At 49.8% G+C, this 17096-nt stretch overlaps 1 protein-coding gene across 1 annotated transcript; it reads right to left on the bottom strand.

The window, feature by feature from the left end:
- Positions 1-9852: 9852 nt before the first annotated feature.
- ACR (acrosin) lies at positions 9853-15396 on the bottom strand. The gene is made up of 5 exons (XM_026479274.3): positions 15320-15396; positions 14130-14336; positions 13623-13906; positions 10878-11023; positions 9853-10380 (listed from the first exon to the last, which is right to left on the bottom strand). The coding sequence occupies exons 1-5, from the start codon at positions 15394-15396 to the stop codon at positions 9853-9855; spliced, it is 1242 nt and encodes a 413-aa protein (XP_026335059.2).
- Between the last annotated feature and the right edge of the window lie 1700 nt (positions 15397-17096).

The raw sequence follows: 17096 nt of genomic DNA, 5'->3' as shown, positions 1-17096 counted from the left end.
CACTAGAGTGATACTTAGGGAGAAATTTATAGTGTTAAATACCTATATTAGAAGAAAAAGAAGATTTCGAATCAATGGCCTCAGCTTCCACTTTAAGAAACTGGAAAAAGAATGAGTTAAGACCAAAGTAGAAGAAAAGAAATAACAGATTAGAGAAGAAATCAATGAAATAGAAAACAAGACAAACAAATAGAGAAAGTTAATGAAACCAAAGCTGGTTCTTTAAGATCAGTACAGATGACTTTAGTCTAGTCAGACTAACCAAGGCGGGGAGGGGCGGGGGGAGGAGGAAAGACTAAAAATTACCAATATCGGGAATTAGAAAGATGACATCAGTACAAATGCAGCAGAGAGGCAGCCATTAGAAGGGTAATAAGGGAAAACTGAACAATCTCGTGCCTGTAAATCTGACTAGCTAGATGAAAGGGATAAATTCTTTGAAAGGTAAAACCTACCAAAGCTCATTCAAGAAGACAGATGGCCCAGACTGCCTACTAAACACCTATTAAAGAAATTGAATTCCCAATTCCACGCTCTTCCACAAAGTGGACTCCAGGTCCAGATAGCTTTACTGGCACAGTCTACCATGCAAGGAAGAAATAATATTAATTTTACACTAACTCTTCCCAAAAGCTGAAGCATGGAACACACTTCCCAACTTATTTTATGTAGCCAGCATTATCCTGATAATGAGATTAACACAAAGAAGTTGCAGGAAAAGGAAACTACAGACCAATATTCTTCATGAATATAAATGTACCCATTTATTTTTAATTTTAGCAAATGAAATCCAATAATATATAAAAAGGATAATACACTATAATCATAGTGGAGTTTATTCCAGGAATGCAATGTTTATTAAACATTCAAAAATTGGGGTGCCTGGGTGGCTCAGTTGGTTAAGCATCTGCCTTCGGCTCAAGTCATGATCCCAAGGTCGTGGGATCGAGCCCCACATCGGGCTCCCTGCTCAGTGGGGAGCCTGCTTCTCCCTCTCCCGCTCCCCCTGCTTGTGCTCTCTCTGTCAAATCAATAAATAAAATCTTAAAAAAAAAAGAGTTAAACGTTCAAAAATTATTCGGTATAAACAAGAAGTGAAGGATAAAATGAACGCTGTGGTACCAGATTTGAGTTGGAAACAGCAGTATGAACTCCTGTTTAACATATATGCAAATGGATACAGAATCAATAGCAGGTATGCATGTACATGGGGGTTAGGATACATGCCTACATTACCTAGTTTTGTCTTACCTAGCTCAGAGGGCCTAAAAGCAATGACGTCTCAGTAGCAACAAGCATGCCTTGTTTCTAGATCTTGGTTTCCAATTAACATTCTCCAATTAAAGGAACTAGGTCATCTTAGAGAAATGACTGTTACCAGGACTGAGTCAGGGAAAATACAAGATAAGCCTGGAGCATCTTGTAATATGAAAGTAAAGATATATTCAAAAAATAAAATGATGGGGTCACATGAAACAGACACAGTAACCATGGGAAAGCACCCCCAATGGCCAAAGCTAGAACAATGTAACCAGCAAATTAAATAATACAGTATTGGGTTATAGTCCAAAGTATAAAATAAATATATGTGAGTCTATACTGTGAAAATAATAAAAAGGGGAAAGAGGCAAATATTCCCTACAGAAGAATTCTAATTTTTTTTAAGATTTATTTATTTTAGAGAGCGAGCATGCAAGTGGGAGGGGCAGAGGGAGAGAATCCTCAAGCAGGCTCCACTCTGAGCACAGAGCCTGATGAGGGGCTCGATCCCACGACCCTGAAATCACGACCTGAGCCCAAACCAAGAGTCGGACGCCCAACGAACTGCACCACCCAGGCGCCCCAGAAGAATTCTAAGTAATAAATGTAGATACCACACCTTGCGGGAGCTGACGCTTCATCGACGCCACCCCCAAGGGTGGGCTAAACAGAGCAACTCGATTTCAAAGAATAAAGGATGGAAAGAGAACAGTGAAGAAACCTGGAAAACACTACCCTGCCCAAGTGACCAAGGTTTACTTCACCACTGATGTCACATGTACATCATGGACTCCCCCAAAGGAGAGAGGAGAAGGGTACTTCATCTCTATGGGATTCTTTCAAAAACTCATAATCCCAACAATCCTGAGAAAAACATAAGACAATTCAAATTGAGAGACATTCTACAAAACATGTAACTGGTGTTCCTCAAAACTGTCAAGGCCATATAAAGCAAAGCAACACTGAGCAACTGTCGCAGAGTGCAAGAGCCTAATGGGACCTGACACACGGAAGCAATATGGCGCCCTGGATCGGAGCTTGGAGCGGGAAGACGACAGTAATGGAAAAACTGGAAAAATAGAAATGAAGTCTGGAGTTTGGCTAATAATAATGTACAAGTGTTGATTTCTTAATTTTGACCTACATACTGTGGTAATGTAAGATGTTAATGACAGGGGAACCTGAAACTGGGTGAAGGGCATCTGGGAACTCCATACTACTTTGCAACTTTTCTGTAAATCTAAAATTATTCTGAAATAAAAGTTTATTTTAAGAAAGAAGTCAGTATAATTCACCAGATTAACAAAGTAAAACAGAAAAGCTATAAGACCATTTCAATAGATGCAGAAAAAGTTTCTGATAAAATCCAACATTCATTCTTGATATTGAAAAGATAAATAAAAATTTCTTAGCAAAGCAGGTGTAGAAGGGAACATCCTCAACCTAATAAAAGGTATCTGTGAATAAAAATCACGCTCAACAGTTAACCTTACTATTAACATCGTACTTAATGATGAAAGGCTTAATTATATGCCCTTCAGATCAGAAACAAGACAAGTATTCCACTCTCAACCCTGCAGTCAACATTGTTCTGAAGGTCTGGCCAGTGCAATAAAGCAGGAAGGAAAGGAGGGAGGAAGAAGGCAGGCAGGCATCCAGTTTGGAATATACATACATACATTCACAGATGACTTGCTTTTCTATGTAGAAACCTAAAGGAATCTACAAAAAGCCTGCTTGAGATGGTACCCAGACACATGAAAAGATGCTCAACATCACTAATGACCAGGGAAATGCAAATCAAACCCCCCATAATAAGATATCACCTTACCCCTGTCTGAATAGCTAAAATCAGAAAAACAAGAAATAACAAGTTTTGGCGAGGATGTGGAGAAAAGGGAACCCTTGTGCACTGTTGGTAGGAATGTAAATTGGTATACCGTGGAAAGCAGTATAGACTTTCCTCAAAAAATCAGAAGTAACATATGATCCAGTAATTCCACTACTGGGTATTTACCTGAAGAAAACAAAAAGATATATGCACCCCTATGTTTATTGCAAGGTATTTACAATAGCCAAGATATGGAAGCACCACAAGTGCCCACTGACTGACGAATGGATAAAGATGTGGTGTATAAACACAACGGAATATTACTGAGCCGTGAAAAGTAATGAGAGTTGGACATTTGTGACAACGTGGATGGACCTCGAGGGTGTTGTGCTAAGTGAAATAAGTCAGAGAAAGACAAATACCACATGATGTCACTTATATGTGGAATCTGAACAACAAAACAAACCAAAAGAGAAACATAGACCCATAAATACAGAGAACAAACTGATGGTTGCCAGAGGGGTGGGCGTGGGGGGATGGGCAGAATGAGTGAAGAGGAGTGGGAGATACAGGGTTCCAGTTATGGGTTACATAAGTCATGGGATGAAAGGTACAGCGTAGAGAACACAGTCAGTGGTATTGTGATAGTATTGTATGGTGACAGGTGGCAGCTACACTTGTGATGAGCATAACATAGAGACTTGTCGAATCGCTAAGCTGTACACCTGAAACTAACGTAACGTTGTGTCAACGGTACTTCAATTAAAAATTGTAGGACAGGGGCACCTGGGTGGCTCAGTCGCTAAGCGTCTGCCTTCGGCTCAGGGCGTGATCCTGGCGTTGTGGGATCGAGCCCCACATCGGGCTCCTCCGCTGGGAGCCTGCTTCTTCCTCTCTCCCACTCCCCCTGCCTGTGTTCCCTCTCTCGCTGGCTGTCTCTCTCTGTCAAATAAATAAATAAAATCTTTAATTAAAAAAAAAAAAACTTCCATTCTGAAAAAGACACTATTTAGAGAATTTAAAAAGCCACAGACTGGGAGAAAATATTTACAAAGCATATATCTGATAGAGGACTTATGTTCAGTATATAAAAAGAACTCTCAAAACTCTAAAAAAAAAAAGACAATGAAAAATTTTAAAAAGGCAAAAGGTTTGAACAGACCACCAGAGAAGATGTGTAAATGGCAGTCAGCACATGAAAATACGCTTCACATCACTAGCCTGCAGGGAAATGCACACGGAAAACTCACGACTTCCAGGCTGGTGAGCTCACAGCAGTGCTGGGAGGTGGGGTCCTGGGAGAGGGCGAAGCTCCACGGCCATTCCCCCACATACATCGCCCCATTCATCTCTTCCAACTGGCTCTTCCTGGATTGTATCCTTTTAACTAAGCCACAGAACAATCCCCAAACAGAAGAGCAAATCGTCTACGGTGAAATGCCCAAAGCCTGAAGAAGGAGATTCCGTGCTGGAACTTTCTGAGACTGGCAGAGGAAGAAACGCCCAGATAGTGCTAGCCACAGACCCTGATGGCCATGGCGGACTTCAGGACACTGGCCACCGGAACGCTGTCACGCCAGCAGCTTTGTTAGGGGATGGGTATTTGACTGCAGGAAGAAAAATGAATCCAGAAATGCTGATGTGAAGGCTGTGTACGTGTCAGCCACCTCAGTCTCTTCCAAAAACGTGAAGCCAACTGCACTTACAGAAGGGTTTCATTTTGAAGAAACATTCGCAGGTTTTAAAGGGGTTGGGGGCTGGATAAAAGGCCTCGTGGTGCAACGTGGTGATTGCAACATGATATACAGGAGAGTAAGTCCTGGCAGTTCTTATCCTACGGAAGACATGTCTCTCCTTTCTTTTCTTTTATTGGAAGAATCATTCGACCCTAGCCACACCCCTGAATCTGTCTGAGCGTGATATTTGGCATGAATTCGGCAAAGCGGCACACAGTTGCCTAACAAGGTCAATTTGGTGATCGCTCAAGGCAGCCAGGAGAGAGGCAAGTGCTGGCTGGTAGGTCCCACCCCTGCGCTCTGCGTTGTCTCTCTTCTTCTTTGCGAACCTGTCGTGGACATGAATTCTCACTGAGCGTGCAGATCAAAACTGGGATTTTCCAGAGCTTTGGGGAGTAGGAAAGAACTAGTGGGGCAAGATCAAAGCATACGCTGGAAATAAATGAACCATGTGAAGGTCAGTACGATGGCACAGGGTGCTTCTCGTGAAGGGCAAACCTTTCATCACCCTAAAAGTGCAGGATAAACTGACTGTGGGCAAGTTGTTGGCTTGTGCTAATTTGCGGGGGGGGGGGGGGGTTTAGTATCTTTTTAAAAAGTAAGCTCTACACGGCAGCATGGGGCTTGAACTCAGGACCCCAAGATCAAGAGTCACACAACGCACTCTCCTGACTGAGCCAGCCATGCACCCTGAGGATTTTGTTTTAAATATAAAGTGTTTCTATTTGGGTGTAGTAACCTCAGCAGACAGGAAGCTCTGAAGTTCGGGTACTTTAGAAATCTTCATACAGGATAGACCTAGCTTACTGGAGAAATTGTTCTATGACCGTTGCGACCGGCATGTCTTTCAGATGTTTTCCATCGGTGTTTGTGATGCTTGAAAAATCCTAATTCTGTTTGAATTTAATTCTGTGCTTTTCTCTCTGCCTCCTCCTTTCCCTCGGTGGCCTCCCGTATTTTGCTACTGCCAAAAGTTACTGCCCTATTACCTCATGATAAATCTTAACCCTATTCATTTAGAATGCTTTAAATGTGTCTATAAACTACACTTGTGGATAAGAACCCCACGCATGACATATCACTACACACCTATAAGAATGGCTAAAATTTGGGGCGCCTGGATGGCTCAGTCGGTTAAGCATCTGTCTTCAGCTCAGGTCATGATCCTGGGGTCCTGAGATCAAGTCCCGTGTAGGACTCCCTGCTCAGCATGGAGCCCGCCTCTTCCTCTGCCTCTGCTCATGCTCGCTTGGGCTTGGTCTCTCTCCCTCATAAATAAATAAAATCTTTAAATTTTTTTAAAAAATTAAATCAAAAAGACTGAGCACACCAAGTGTTGGCAAGGAGCTGGAAGAACTGGAACTCTCAGGTCCCGCTGATGGGGGTGTAGGGTGCCGAAACCACCTTGAAAACACATTTCGGCAGTTTTTAAACGTGCTCACCATACACCTACCGTATGATCCTGCATGTAGGCATTTACCCAGGAAAAACGAAGGCATATGTCCACACAAAGACGTGTGTACAAATGCTCATAGCTGCTTTATTTCTAAGAGCCTAGAACTGCAGCCCGCCACAAGCCCATCACCTGGTCACCAGGAATGGACCGTGCTGCAGTCACGCAGTGGGCTGCTCGGTGGTGACGAGGACTAGACACAAGGACTGTCCAGTCCACAAGGTTGGAACACACTGCCACAGGGATAAATGATTATGCTGCGTGAAAGAAGCTAGAACAAAAAAAAAGCACTTGCTGTATCATTGCATTTATTTAAAAATTTTAAAATGCAAACGAATGCACAGGGAAGGAAACAGCAGAAGTAGCTGGGGCCGGGGGGGAGGGGCTGGAGGGAAGACAGAACGCCACGAGGAAGCCTTCGGAGTGATGGACAGGTCACTATAGTGACTGTGGTGCTGGTTTCCTGGGTGCATTCATATGTCAGAACTTACACCTGCCATATAACCCAGCCATTCCCCTATTTGAGTACTTACCCAAGAGAGGTACACAGGCCCAGCCATAGTGACCAGAAGCAGGTCACTGAGGATTCTTTACCAAGAACATAGTTTCTGTAGAAAACTCCATTAGGCTAATTTCTGTTTCTTGATCACTTTTCTACACATTAAAGAGGAACTACCTCCATTTTTTCCACTTCCATTTAAAATGTACTAAAATTATATTCATCGAGATCAGTTTTTTCCTTGCAAATATAAGATTTCTTATATTGGGGGCACCTGGGTGGCTCAGTCGGTTGGGCATCTGCCTTCGGCTCAGCTCATGATCCCAGGGTCCTGTGATCGAGTCCTGCAACGGGCTCCCTGCTCAGCAGGGAGCCTGCTTCTCCCTCTCCCTCTGCCTCCTTTCTCTGCTCAGGCTCTCTCTCGCTATCTCTCTCGCTCTCTCTCAAATAAATAAATAAATAAATAAATAAATAAATAAATCTTTTTTCCAAAGGATTTCTTATATTGATCAAATTCACAATTAGGACTTGTGCCTACGTACATCGTAGGTCTATTATTCCCAAATGCTCAGGAACCAGGGTTTTACCACGTGCGCAGGCTTACGACTGTCAAATCATTTTGTTACTGTTCCTAGCAATAGAATTCATTACAGATTCTGTTTTTTAAAAGAATACTCATCATTTGCCTAAACCATCCCACAAGGAAAGAGTGAACATATCCCTCAGTTGCCCGCATGCCCCTTGGTGCTGGCTCATTGCACAGCCTGTCCATTTCCCCCGTTCTTCCTGTGTCCGTGTGTGTCTGCTCCAGGACCTCTAAGCCATCTTCAAGGTTAGAACATCCGCAAGCATATGAAGGCAGATCAGAGAGTCTCACTTCACTTGCCAACAACTTCGTTCATAATTTTTAAAATGAAAATTAGAACATCTATTAGTTTTGCTAAAATAAGTGATTTTGATATAAACCGGTATTGGCTTATATGTGAGGGAAATGGGTACATTGAGGGAAAGCTAAAGCAGGCCCAGATATCTCCTCCCAGGAAGGCAATGTGGCACTACATCTCGTAAGTACCCCTACTGCACAACATAATAATGTGGGCTAATATGAAAACATCTCTAATTTGCTAAATGAAAAAGGAAGTCAGAGTTGTATGAACAGTGAATGAATAAGAAGGGTATTATACATAAATATATTCATGGGCATGGAAAGTTTCCAGAAGACACACAAGAAGCCATCACTCAGATTCTGTAGGCTCTACCCAATCCATGGCCTCCCATCAGTGTTCCCTGAGCATAAGCCCTGTCTCTCCAGGAAGGGGACCCAAGTGTCAGCTACAGATGACAGGCCCAAGGAGGAGAGAAGGGAAAAACTAAGGACAAGGATTTGGGCAGGTGAAAGGAGAGTGCGCCAGGAGAATCCGTTCTGATTCCTGGGAAGCTCTGACGAGGAGGGATGACCTGTAGGTGGAAGGAAACCACTGGTGCTATAGCTCCTCCAAGTTTGCCCCAAACCCTCCACACCCACCCCTACTCCCTAGCGTGAGCACACCTTGCCCCTCCATTCCCACCTGCAAGCTCGGGGTTCAGGACAGCCCAGGAAGGGTGAGGGCAGGTCCTGACCTACTGCCATGACTGTTTCTGCTCTTTGGACCATGTGGCCTATGGCTTGGTTTCTGTCTCGCTCTGTGACTGACACTGAGTTTTGTTCAGTGTTTAGACGATAACTGGTGTCTGACACCAGGGCACAAAGCTTATATACCCAGTAGGGAGATTAAGAAACTGGCTTTAGAAGAGACAGACCAAAGCCAACAAAAAGAATCATGGACATGACAACTCTTAGCCAAGGCAGATAAAATTTGTTTTTTAATTTAATCAAATGTTGCTACACTACAGAGCTATGGGCCACCCAGGTCAATTTGCAAGCCCTCCTAGGTAGCCTAAGCTTTCCAAGGGTCATAAGTGCACAGACGGTGTTCACTCAAGTGCCCCTGTGTAAGCATCAGGTTACCCAGCATCTCATCAGCAGTTGGCTCTAAATTAGAGCCCACATCTATAAGCATGTCATGCTCTGCTCTGAAAGCTTCCCATCTGTCCTAATTTCATTGTCACACAACCCTCTGGCCATATTCCCAAGGCCACATAGCTAATGAGGGATAAAGCTGCGGGGTTGTTTGAAACCAGACAGACTGACAAATCCCGAAAATAAAGACTCCTGGCCGCTTCATCAGTCCCTGGAGCAGCCCCAGCAGGAAAAGGGCAGGGTCCTTGGTCTTCCTCAACCAGCGTTCCTCCCTCATGGTCCTGCCCCCTCTGCCATCTGTCTTTGCAACCAGAACATAGGACCATCTTGCCCTTGAAACACGCTCACACAGTGACCAGGTGACCGGGTATGAAAACTGTTGCTTGCTGCACAACAGCGCAGCCAGGAGCCCAGGGGCTTCTTTCCGGGGCCTGCCATCTTTAATCCTCAAGTGGCTACGCCAGCATTTAAGCTTGACCTATGCCCTGACCAGAGTGGGCAGTTGACCTGAGCCCATCGAGATCTCTTAGGAATTCACAAATCGCCATGAGCAGTTCTGGATGAGGGCAGACTCCTGCCTGGGGTCGGCCACGTGGACTGAGCATGAGATGGCCACGCTACACAACTTCAAACTGGGGTCATTCTTCCAATGGACTCAGACCCACACCACTCCTTCTGAGTCAGCTCACCTCACAGGAGTGCTTCCAGGGCCCACCCCCATTAATTTAATATGCAGAGACTGAGTGTGAGGTCCAGACCATACCTGGCCTGCCGCCCCACATCACCTTGTTCCAACTTCAAAAATCAAGATTTAAGAAACCACAACTGCCATTGACATACAAGCAATTCCACCTTGTTGGAGAGTGACAGAGAGAGGACAGATTTGCTGGGGGGGGGGGTTGGATTGAGTTAAGGAGGGCAGGTAGGAAGAAGTCCAGAAAGCATCTCTTCATGGATATATATTTTTATATATATTTATAGTTATAGTTATTTATTTCATCTTTGTTTTCTGGGGAGTGAAGGGCTCACTGGGTCTGTTGGGAGGGGGTGGGATCAGGAGACGGCGGTCAGTTCTGGGAGATCTGTGGTCTCCATTTCGTAATACCCCTTTGCGCTAGAAAAGGTCTTCCCCTTCAAGATCTCTATGAGTTGCTGTAGTCGCTTGGCAAAAGAAAGTACTTGGGGAGGTTTAGTGATAGGTGGGGGTGCGGGTGGGGGTGGGGGTGGAGGTGGGGGTGGGGGTGGGGCAGGGGGTTTGGGTCGAGGTCGAGATGCAGGGGGGCTGGGGGGAGGTGGTCGAGGAGGGCGTTGGAAGTACCAAGGAGGGCGAGCGGAAGGGCGGGCAGAGGGGGGTCTAGCCGGGGGTGCTTGAGAAGTCGGACGGGGAGGGGTGGGCAGTTGAGCCATGTGCAAGGCATTAGAACCGATCTTGGAAGCAATCCAGTTCAGATAGGGCCAGGTGGCCGTGTAGACTCCGGGGCGCTTAGCTCGGGCACAGCCTACCCCCCAGCTTGTGATTCCCACGACCACATAGGTGTTTGCCACGTTGTCTCTGCACATGAGAGGCCCGCCGCTGTCCCCCTGCCCAGAAGGACACAGAAATCACTCTCTGTCTGAGCCACTTTTCCCCTGCCCAGAAGGGCCATAGACTCTGGAAGGACAGTTTCTGCAAGCACATGGCTTCTTGCTGCCATGAGCACAAGTGGTGGTGGTAAACTGAGTTGGCATCAAAGCTTCCAGTGGGTGTGAGAAGGGTACGGATTGTCATGGGTCTCTTCGCAGTGAGGAGGGAAGATAAGCCACCGTGTGTCCACGTATGAGGCTTTATGCATGCATGGGCATGTGTGTACAAGCGGACGTGAAGGCTCTGTATTCTGGGGAGGAGAGGTAAGCATTCTCCTCGGGGGTGGTGCTTGGGTGGGGCGATCCCTGTGTGACGGTGGACAAAGCTCTCAGTGTGGTGACTGCGACAAGATGGGACCAGGGAAAGGCTCACTGAAGCAGGGCCCCGGAGGTAGTGGAGTTCAGGGATTCAAAACAGGTGTCGGCAGGGAACGGGGCACCCGAAGGGAAGTTACCTGGCAGGTGTCGATCTTGCCTTCAGGGTACCCTGCACACGCATTGGTTGAACGAATGCGGCCATTGTACCACTGGGTGGAGTTACACAAGTCAAGGTCGATGAGGTTCACACGTGCCTCCTGCAGTGTCGGCGCGATCCTGTAGGCTACAGCCGGGCAGCTCAGGGGTCGGCGATCACAGAAGACCCGTGCCGGGAAAGCCCTGCCTCCTCCCACCACGGAACCCCCGTCACCCTGAAATGCTCCAATTAACCCTAAAATCCGTGAAAGTCACTGCCCCCGCCTCTCCTTGGGTACTTCTGAAGGGTGGAGGGTGGAGGGACGAATAAGCAGGTGGAGAGGAGGGGCGGTGCATGGAGGGTGAGCACACGCAGCTGAAGGAGTGTGTGTTGATGCCAGACGATTTTTCAGTTACAGCCAGGATGGGTCACCCCACCGACACCCCACAGCGACCTCCTGTGTCCAGCACTGTGACTGGCCTTTCCTCCAACCAAGAGCTTGGAGCAGCACTTGCCCAAACATTCAGGTAGGGACATGGTACAGCTTGGGCTCGGACCAAGGTTTTCCTCCATACACTCACTTCACTCCCCCAGAGTAAGGCTGTAAGTCCCCCTCCCTGCTTCCCCCCCCCCATTAGGACCCCTCCGCTCAGCTCTGGACAGGACCTGCTGGGACTGGGCAGATGAGTCCCTCCCCATGTGCCTCCCATCCATCCTGAAATTACAGAAAAGGAGGAGCTGCAGGATTGCCCCCACACGCACAGACCGCCAGGGGCACGGGTGGTGGTTGGAACAAGCTGAAGGCAAGGGAGAGCTTCCTTTACGGCCCCAGGCGGTCCGTCATGACCTTTGGGTTGAGAAAGGCACAGCCCAGGCTGAGCCTCCATCAGCCAACCTGGCGCCTGCTACAGGGGCAGCGACCCCCTCCGTCAAGTGGCCTCCCCACCCCCCCACCCCCCCACCACAGCAGCGCCCACAGCCCAGCCGCAGCTGGTGGGTAGGTCTGACACCACCTGTATCCCGGTGGAGAGGTTAGGGAGGCCAGGGCCAGAACCAAGCGGAGCAAAGTGGGCGGAGCTAGGCACACAGCAGGGACCCAGTAAACAGCTGACTGTGCGCACGTGCCGCTTCCACTCTGTCTCCAGCCCCTTCAGCTCAGTTTTTCGTGCCACCAAGCAGAGGGTTAGTTTTATACTTGCACTGCCCCCAAGGCAGGGGTGACACTGAAATTACTGCCACAACAAGCCTGGTCGTTTATGGTGACCTTTTAGATTTACGTAAGAGCCAGATGACCTGGAAGAGAACAGGGTTTTCTCAATCCCAACACCTTGGCTTTGAATGACAAATGTTAAAAAGCCCGCAAGAACTTGAAAGTTCAACAGAAAAGAAGGAGGACTACCCCTGAAGCATATGGGCTCAAGGAGGGGGTAGGAAAAGGGAGGTCTGAAGGAATGTCACAGAAGTTTGGAGGCTGGGGATTTCTTTAAGACTTGGCCTTAGCGGTGAGGGGTGTATTCACCAGAAGATGCTAGAAATCCCATTAAGTTGAAGAGGGTTCTAGAACAAGAGAGGCCTTGTGTGATGTCCAGGGTGTAGCTGGGAGCCGATAACCCTTCTGAGCGATAGGGTAGCACAGGTGGCGGTAGGGGTGGGTTTGTAGACGGGGACCCTGAGATCAGCCCCCTGGGGACTACCCCGGGACACTGCACACATGTTCGGGTGGGTGGGCAGAGCAGGGTAGGCTGGGGGACTGGAGAAGAATAATGTTCTAGAGGCCGAGGCAGAGCCATGGACATCAATCGCCAGACAGAGGTGGACACCCCAGGCCAGGGAGGGAAGGGCCAGCAGAGGCCAGCGAAAACAAGGGTGCCCGGGAGGAGAAGCTGCCCCATCAGAGAGGGGAGGCCAGCCTTGAGAGAGGGAAGAAGAGTTACAGGAAGCATCCTGAAACTACCCAGGTTATGTCATCAGAAAAGGCTGACTTTTGAACCCCAAATGACTGAAGTGCCTTGAATTAGGAACCCTCAGTTTTCCATTATGAAGGGACAGAAAAACTTTCAGTCTCTCATCACATCCCCAGTGTGACGGGGTGAAAAGTCCATGAGGTCACCTGTGGGAAGCTGAAAGGCCTAACCGACGTGTCAAACCTGTGCTGCCCACCGCTGACCGGCAAAGAAACCTCTCCCCACGTCCAGAGAAAACGAAGTCACTCAGATGGGGAGGGTGTGTCCTGGCATTGTGACCACCAAGGGTGGGGGGCAGAGGTTCACGGAGGTCAGGAGGGCTGGGCTCTGGGGTCTCAGAGTTCAGAGACCACGGGACGTGGCCCTTCCACTTACAGACGGGGAAATGGAGTCCAGAGAGGGGAGGAGCTGGCCCTCAGCCCCAAAACCCCATCTAGAGCTCTTCTCCAAGTGCCATTTCAGGAGACAATCCCCCATTTCCAGAAGGTAACAACCGGAGCTCCAGGCCCCAGATACAGACACGGCCCAGACCCCATTCTAAAACTGCCCGGGTTCTCCCGTGCCTGTATGCACCCTTCCCTCAGGCAACCCCACAAGCCATCAGTGGTGAGGCCGTGGACAGGGGACTCGGCTGCCGGCTTCTCCCGCTATAAACGGGGACAGTGTCCAGCACTCTGGTGGACATCACCTCGAGGCACCACATATGACCCCCTCACTTCAGAGACCACCGAAGGAATGACCCGCAGTGCCCCCACCCCTGTGAGAGCCCTTCCCGAACTCACCTTTCTCTTTCAAGAATCCCCAGCCAGCCACCCAGCAGGCCTGGGGAACTCTAGGCGGGCCCGCCCTGAACTGGGGCAGGCAGCCCGTCCCGATGAACTGCCCGCAGGGAACGGGAGGGGTGATCTTTACGAGGGCGATGTCGTTGTGCTCTAAGCTGGGGACGTATTTCTCGTGCATGATGATTTTCTCGACATATCTCTCCTGTTGAGGTGGCTTCGCAGGCTTATCATTCCCATACACAATTTCCCTTGCTCCAAAAATCAGTCTCCAGTCGTATACTTTTCTGTGGGCACAGAGGCAAGCCAGGTCCTCCTCAGAAAGGACTGGCTGGAAAGAAACCTCTGGGGACCATGACCCTCAGAGCCCTCCCCCAGCAAGGGTCTGGGCCCACCCACTGCCGGTCTGGTTGCCACAAGGCCCCGAGATGTGCCCAGAGAGCCCTGGAGAATGTCCCTTTCTGGGAAGGGCCTTTCTGAAGACCTCCCCCCGCGAGCACCCACACGTACTTTTTGGAGACAAAGCAGTGTGCTGCAGTAAGCAGCCAGTGGGAGTTCAGCAAGGTGCCTCCGCATGCATGATACCTTCGGTTATTGTGGGAAGTGAAAACTTGCAGGCTGACCATCCAGGGCCAGGCCCCGATCGTTGCATCCTGCCCTCCGACGATCCGGCCACTCCCCTGTGGGTTCTGCCTGAACCGTAACCCACAGGGGCCACTGAGGAGAGACCGGGGCACAGCTCAAACCAAGAAGAGGCACAGCCTGTCCTCGCACCTGCACGGGTGGGGCAGGCAGGGCTGGGGGTTGGGCAGTGTGGGGCAGCTGGGAGTGCGGCAGGCCACAGGGGAGCCGCTGCAGAGAGGCGCTGTTGGGGCACTGGCGAGGCCGGAAGCTGCAGGCCCCAGGACATGGTTTTGAGGAGTATGATTTCTGGGGTCTTGTGGGTATAGCCACAAGGTGGGGAAAGACGGGGACAATGGGAAGCAGGACATTGACAAGGGCCCTAGAAATATGGGAGAACCCTAGGCAGAGGGAGGGCTAGAGGTGGAGATAGACAGGTGTAGTGTCTTGAGGTCTTTAGATTCAATTCTGGGTGGGAAACTCAGGGAACAGCCACAGGGGTCTTGGGGCTGCAGGGTAGGGGGATGGCGTCAGGAGGAGGGAGCGTAACCAAGGCAGGTCCAGTGACCCCAGGTGTGGGGAGGAGGGGGAGTCCAGGGGTGGAGGTTCTGGGAGCTGGGGGGAGGCCACAGTAGTTTCGGGGGTATCTTAGGGGCTGTCGGAGTCTAAGGTGAAGGGGGGATCCCAGAAGAATGCCATGACAATACCCTGGGATCTTTGGGGTCAGCCACAGGTGGGGGCACCTCAGTATCTGTGGGAAGAAAGAAGCTTCTAAAACTTAGGCCTTGCTGTTCTGGAGGCAGTGAGGCCAGGCTCTGACTGAGGAAAGGGCCCCAGTGTCTGTGCTATGGGAGGCACAGGGGCACAGGGGTCAGCCCTGGGGGCTCTGGGCTAATGAAGCTGGGAGCAAGGATGGTCTGAGTTGGGGATGTGGGTCACACCTGTGAGACCCAGGGAACTCCTAAGGCCGGAGCTTGGCCTCCTCCCTCACCCTGGACAGAGGGAGTCTGGGTGGGGCTTGCTATTCAGAAGACATTCTTTCCACCCCCACCCCCCACAGAGGTGTCCCTGACACTTACTCACACGTGGCGTTATCTTTGGCAACCACAGACACTGCCAAGACCAGCAGAACGGCAGTTGGCAGCATCTCCACCATACTCCTGCCCCGGCTTGGCCTGGAAGCCTAGTGACCTCACAAAGCTCTGTGGTTTCCTGGCCAATCAGCAGGGCTACCTCCCCGCCCCCCCCCACCCCACCCCCAGGCCAGGCAGGAGCACTTTAGCTTAACTGGCTCAGGCTGCAACAAGATCCCAGCTTTCTGTACAGGCTCCCCCCACCCCTCGGGTGATGGGGGCTCATATGCAGCCCCCGGCCTCTGTCCCAAGGCCAGGGTCTTCTTTCCCAGTTACCTTTCTAAGATTCCATACCATCTGAGGGTCCAGTTTTGTGCAAGTTCAGGGTCTGCCCTCACGCAAGCTGTAACCACAGTTCCTGTCTAAATCATGGGTCAAGGGGCAGCTCTGTCCCTCTGTATCAAGATGGCGCAGCCTGTCAGCGGTCACAGGGTGTCACGCTCACCAGATTAATCGGTCCTTAACACTGTATGGGACAAATGGTCTTTCCCTCTTCCAAGTACATACTATCAGCACATTTTTCAAAGAGCCGCTTTGAATTTCTGTAATTTAGGACTACAAAGCCCACCTTTCTATTCACTGCTGAGTATCGCAGGGCCTGGTGTTTTCACCTGAGTGTCTCCAGGTCTCCTCTCAGGAACCCACATGCAGCAAGGTGTGCCTCCTGTCCTCAAGGCTCATCACTGTTATCTGAATATCCTGAGGTGTCGCTGAGACAGCATCTCACCTCTGGGAGGGGGACAAATGCTCACCTCACATACCTGCGTGTTACGAAGTCTCACCTTCCTGCAAGAGCGCGAGGAGGTCACCATCCCGCCTGCGTGAAGGGCACTGTCTCCTCCTGTACCTGAGTGTAAGTTCTCCACTAGCCCGTCTGAGCGTCAAGAGGTTGCCCCTCACCCACCTGCGTGTCAGGACACCTCACAGCTCCCTCCTGAGTGTTACGAGTCTTCTTCTACTGTCTTCTCTAAGTGGGCATCGTACTTTCTCACCTCACGTAACTTTCAGGAGGTCACGTCGCCCTCACCTGAATACGCAGCAGGTCTCCTACATGAGGGCGAGGAGTAGGAGGGGCCATCGCCTCCTTCTCCTGAATCTGAGGATGTCTCTTTTCTTCCATCTCAAGGCCAAAGGCCTCATCTCTACCACCCGAGGGTCACTTTGTGGCATCTTCCCTACCTGAGAACGCAGAGGTCTTCTACCCCTACCTGAAGGCCAGGAGATCCATGGCGCCTACATGAGGGCACTGAGGCGTCCTCGGCCACACTGAGATGGCGGGAGGTCTCCCGCCCCCACCCAAAGTCATGAGCTTCTACCTTCTTCTCTACCTGAATATCACAAGGTCCCCTTTACCCAGTAAATGTCTGACATCCTCATCGCCGCTCCCTGACTGTCCAAAGGGTTCTGTCTCCTTCCTGGGGGTCTTGAGGCCTCAGCTCCCCTGCCTGAGGGTCATGAAATCTCCTGCCTCCCGTTCGAGGGTCAGGAGGTCTTCTGTGCCCCGCCTGAGTGTCGGGAGACCTTGTCTCTCATCTCTTCCGCTACGTCTGGAGGCTCCGGCTCTTCTCTCTCAGTGACCAAGGGATGTCCTCTCCCCTATTTGAATGCGCCAAGGTCGTATCATCCCTGCCCGCAGGTCAGGTGTTTCCATCTCTTCTACTCAATTGTCAGATCTCTTGTCTCCTCTCAGTGAGTGTCCCCAAGTCTACTTGCTTGGTCGGAA

The sequence above is a fragment of the Ursus arctos genome, unplaced genomic scaffold, assembly GCF_023065955.2.
Source record: "Ursus arctos isolate Adak ecotype North America unplaced genomic scaffold, UrsArc2.0 scaffold_82, whole genome shotgun sequence".
In the NCBI taxonomy this organism is placed as follows: Eukaryota; Metazoa; Chordata; class Mammalia; order Carnivora; family Ursidae; genus Ursus; species Ursus arctos.
The sequence above is the reverse complement of the archived record's forward strand: the minus strand, read 5'-3'. Positions and strand labels throughout refer to the sequence as shown.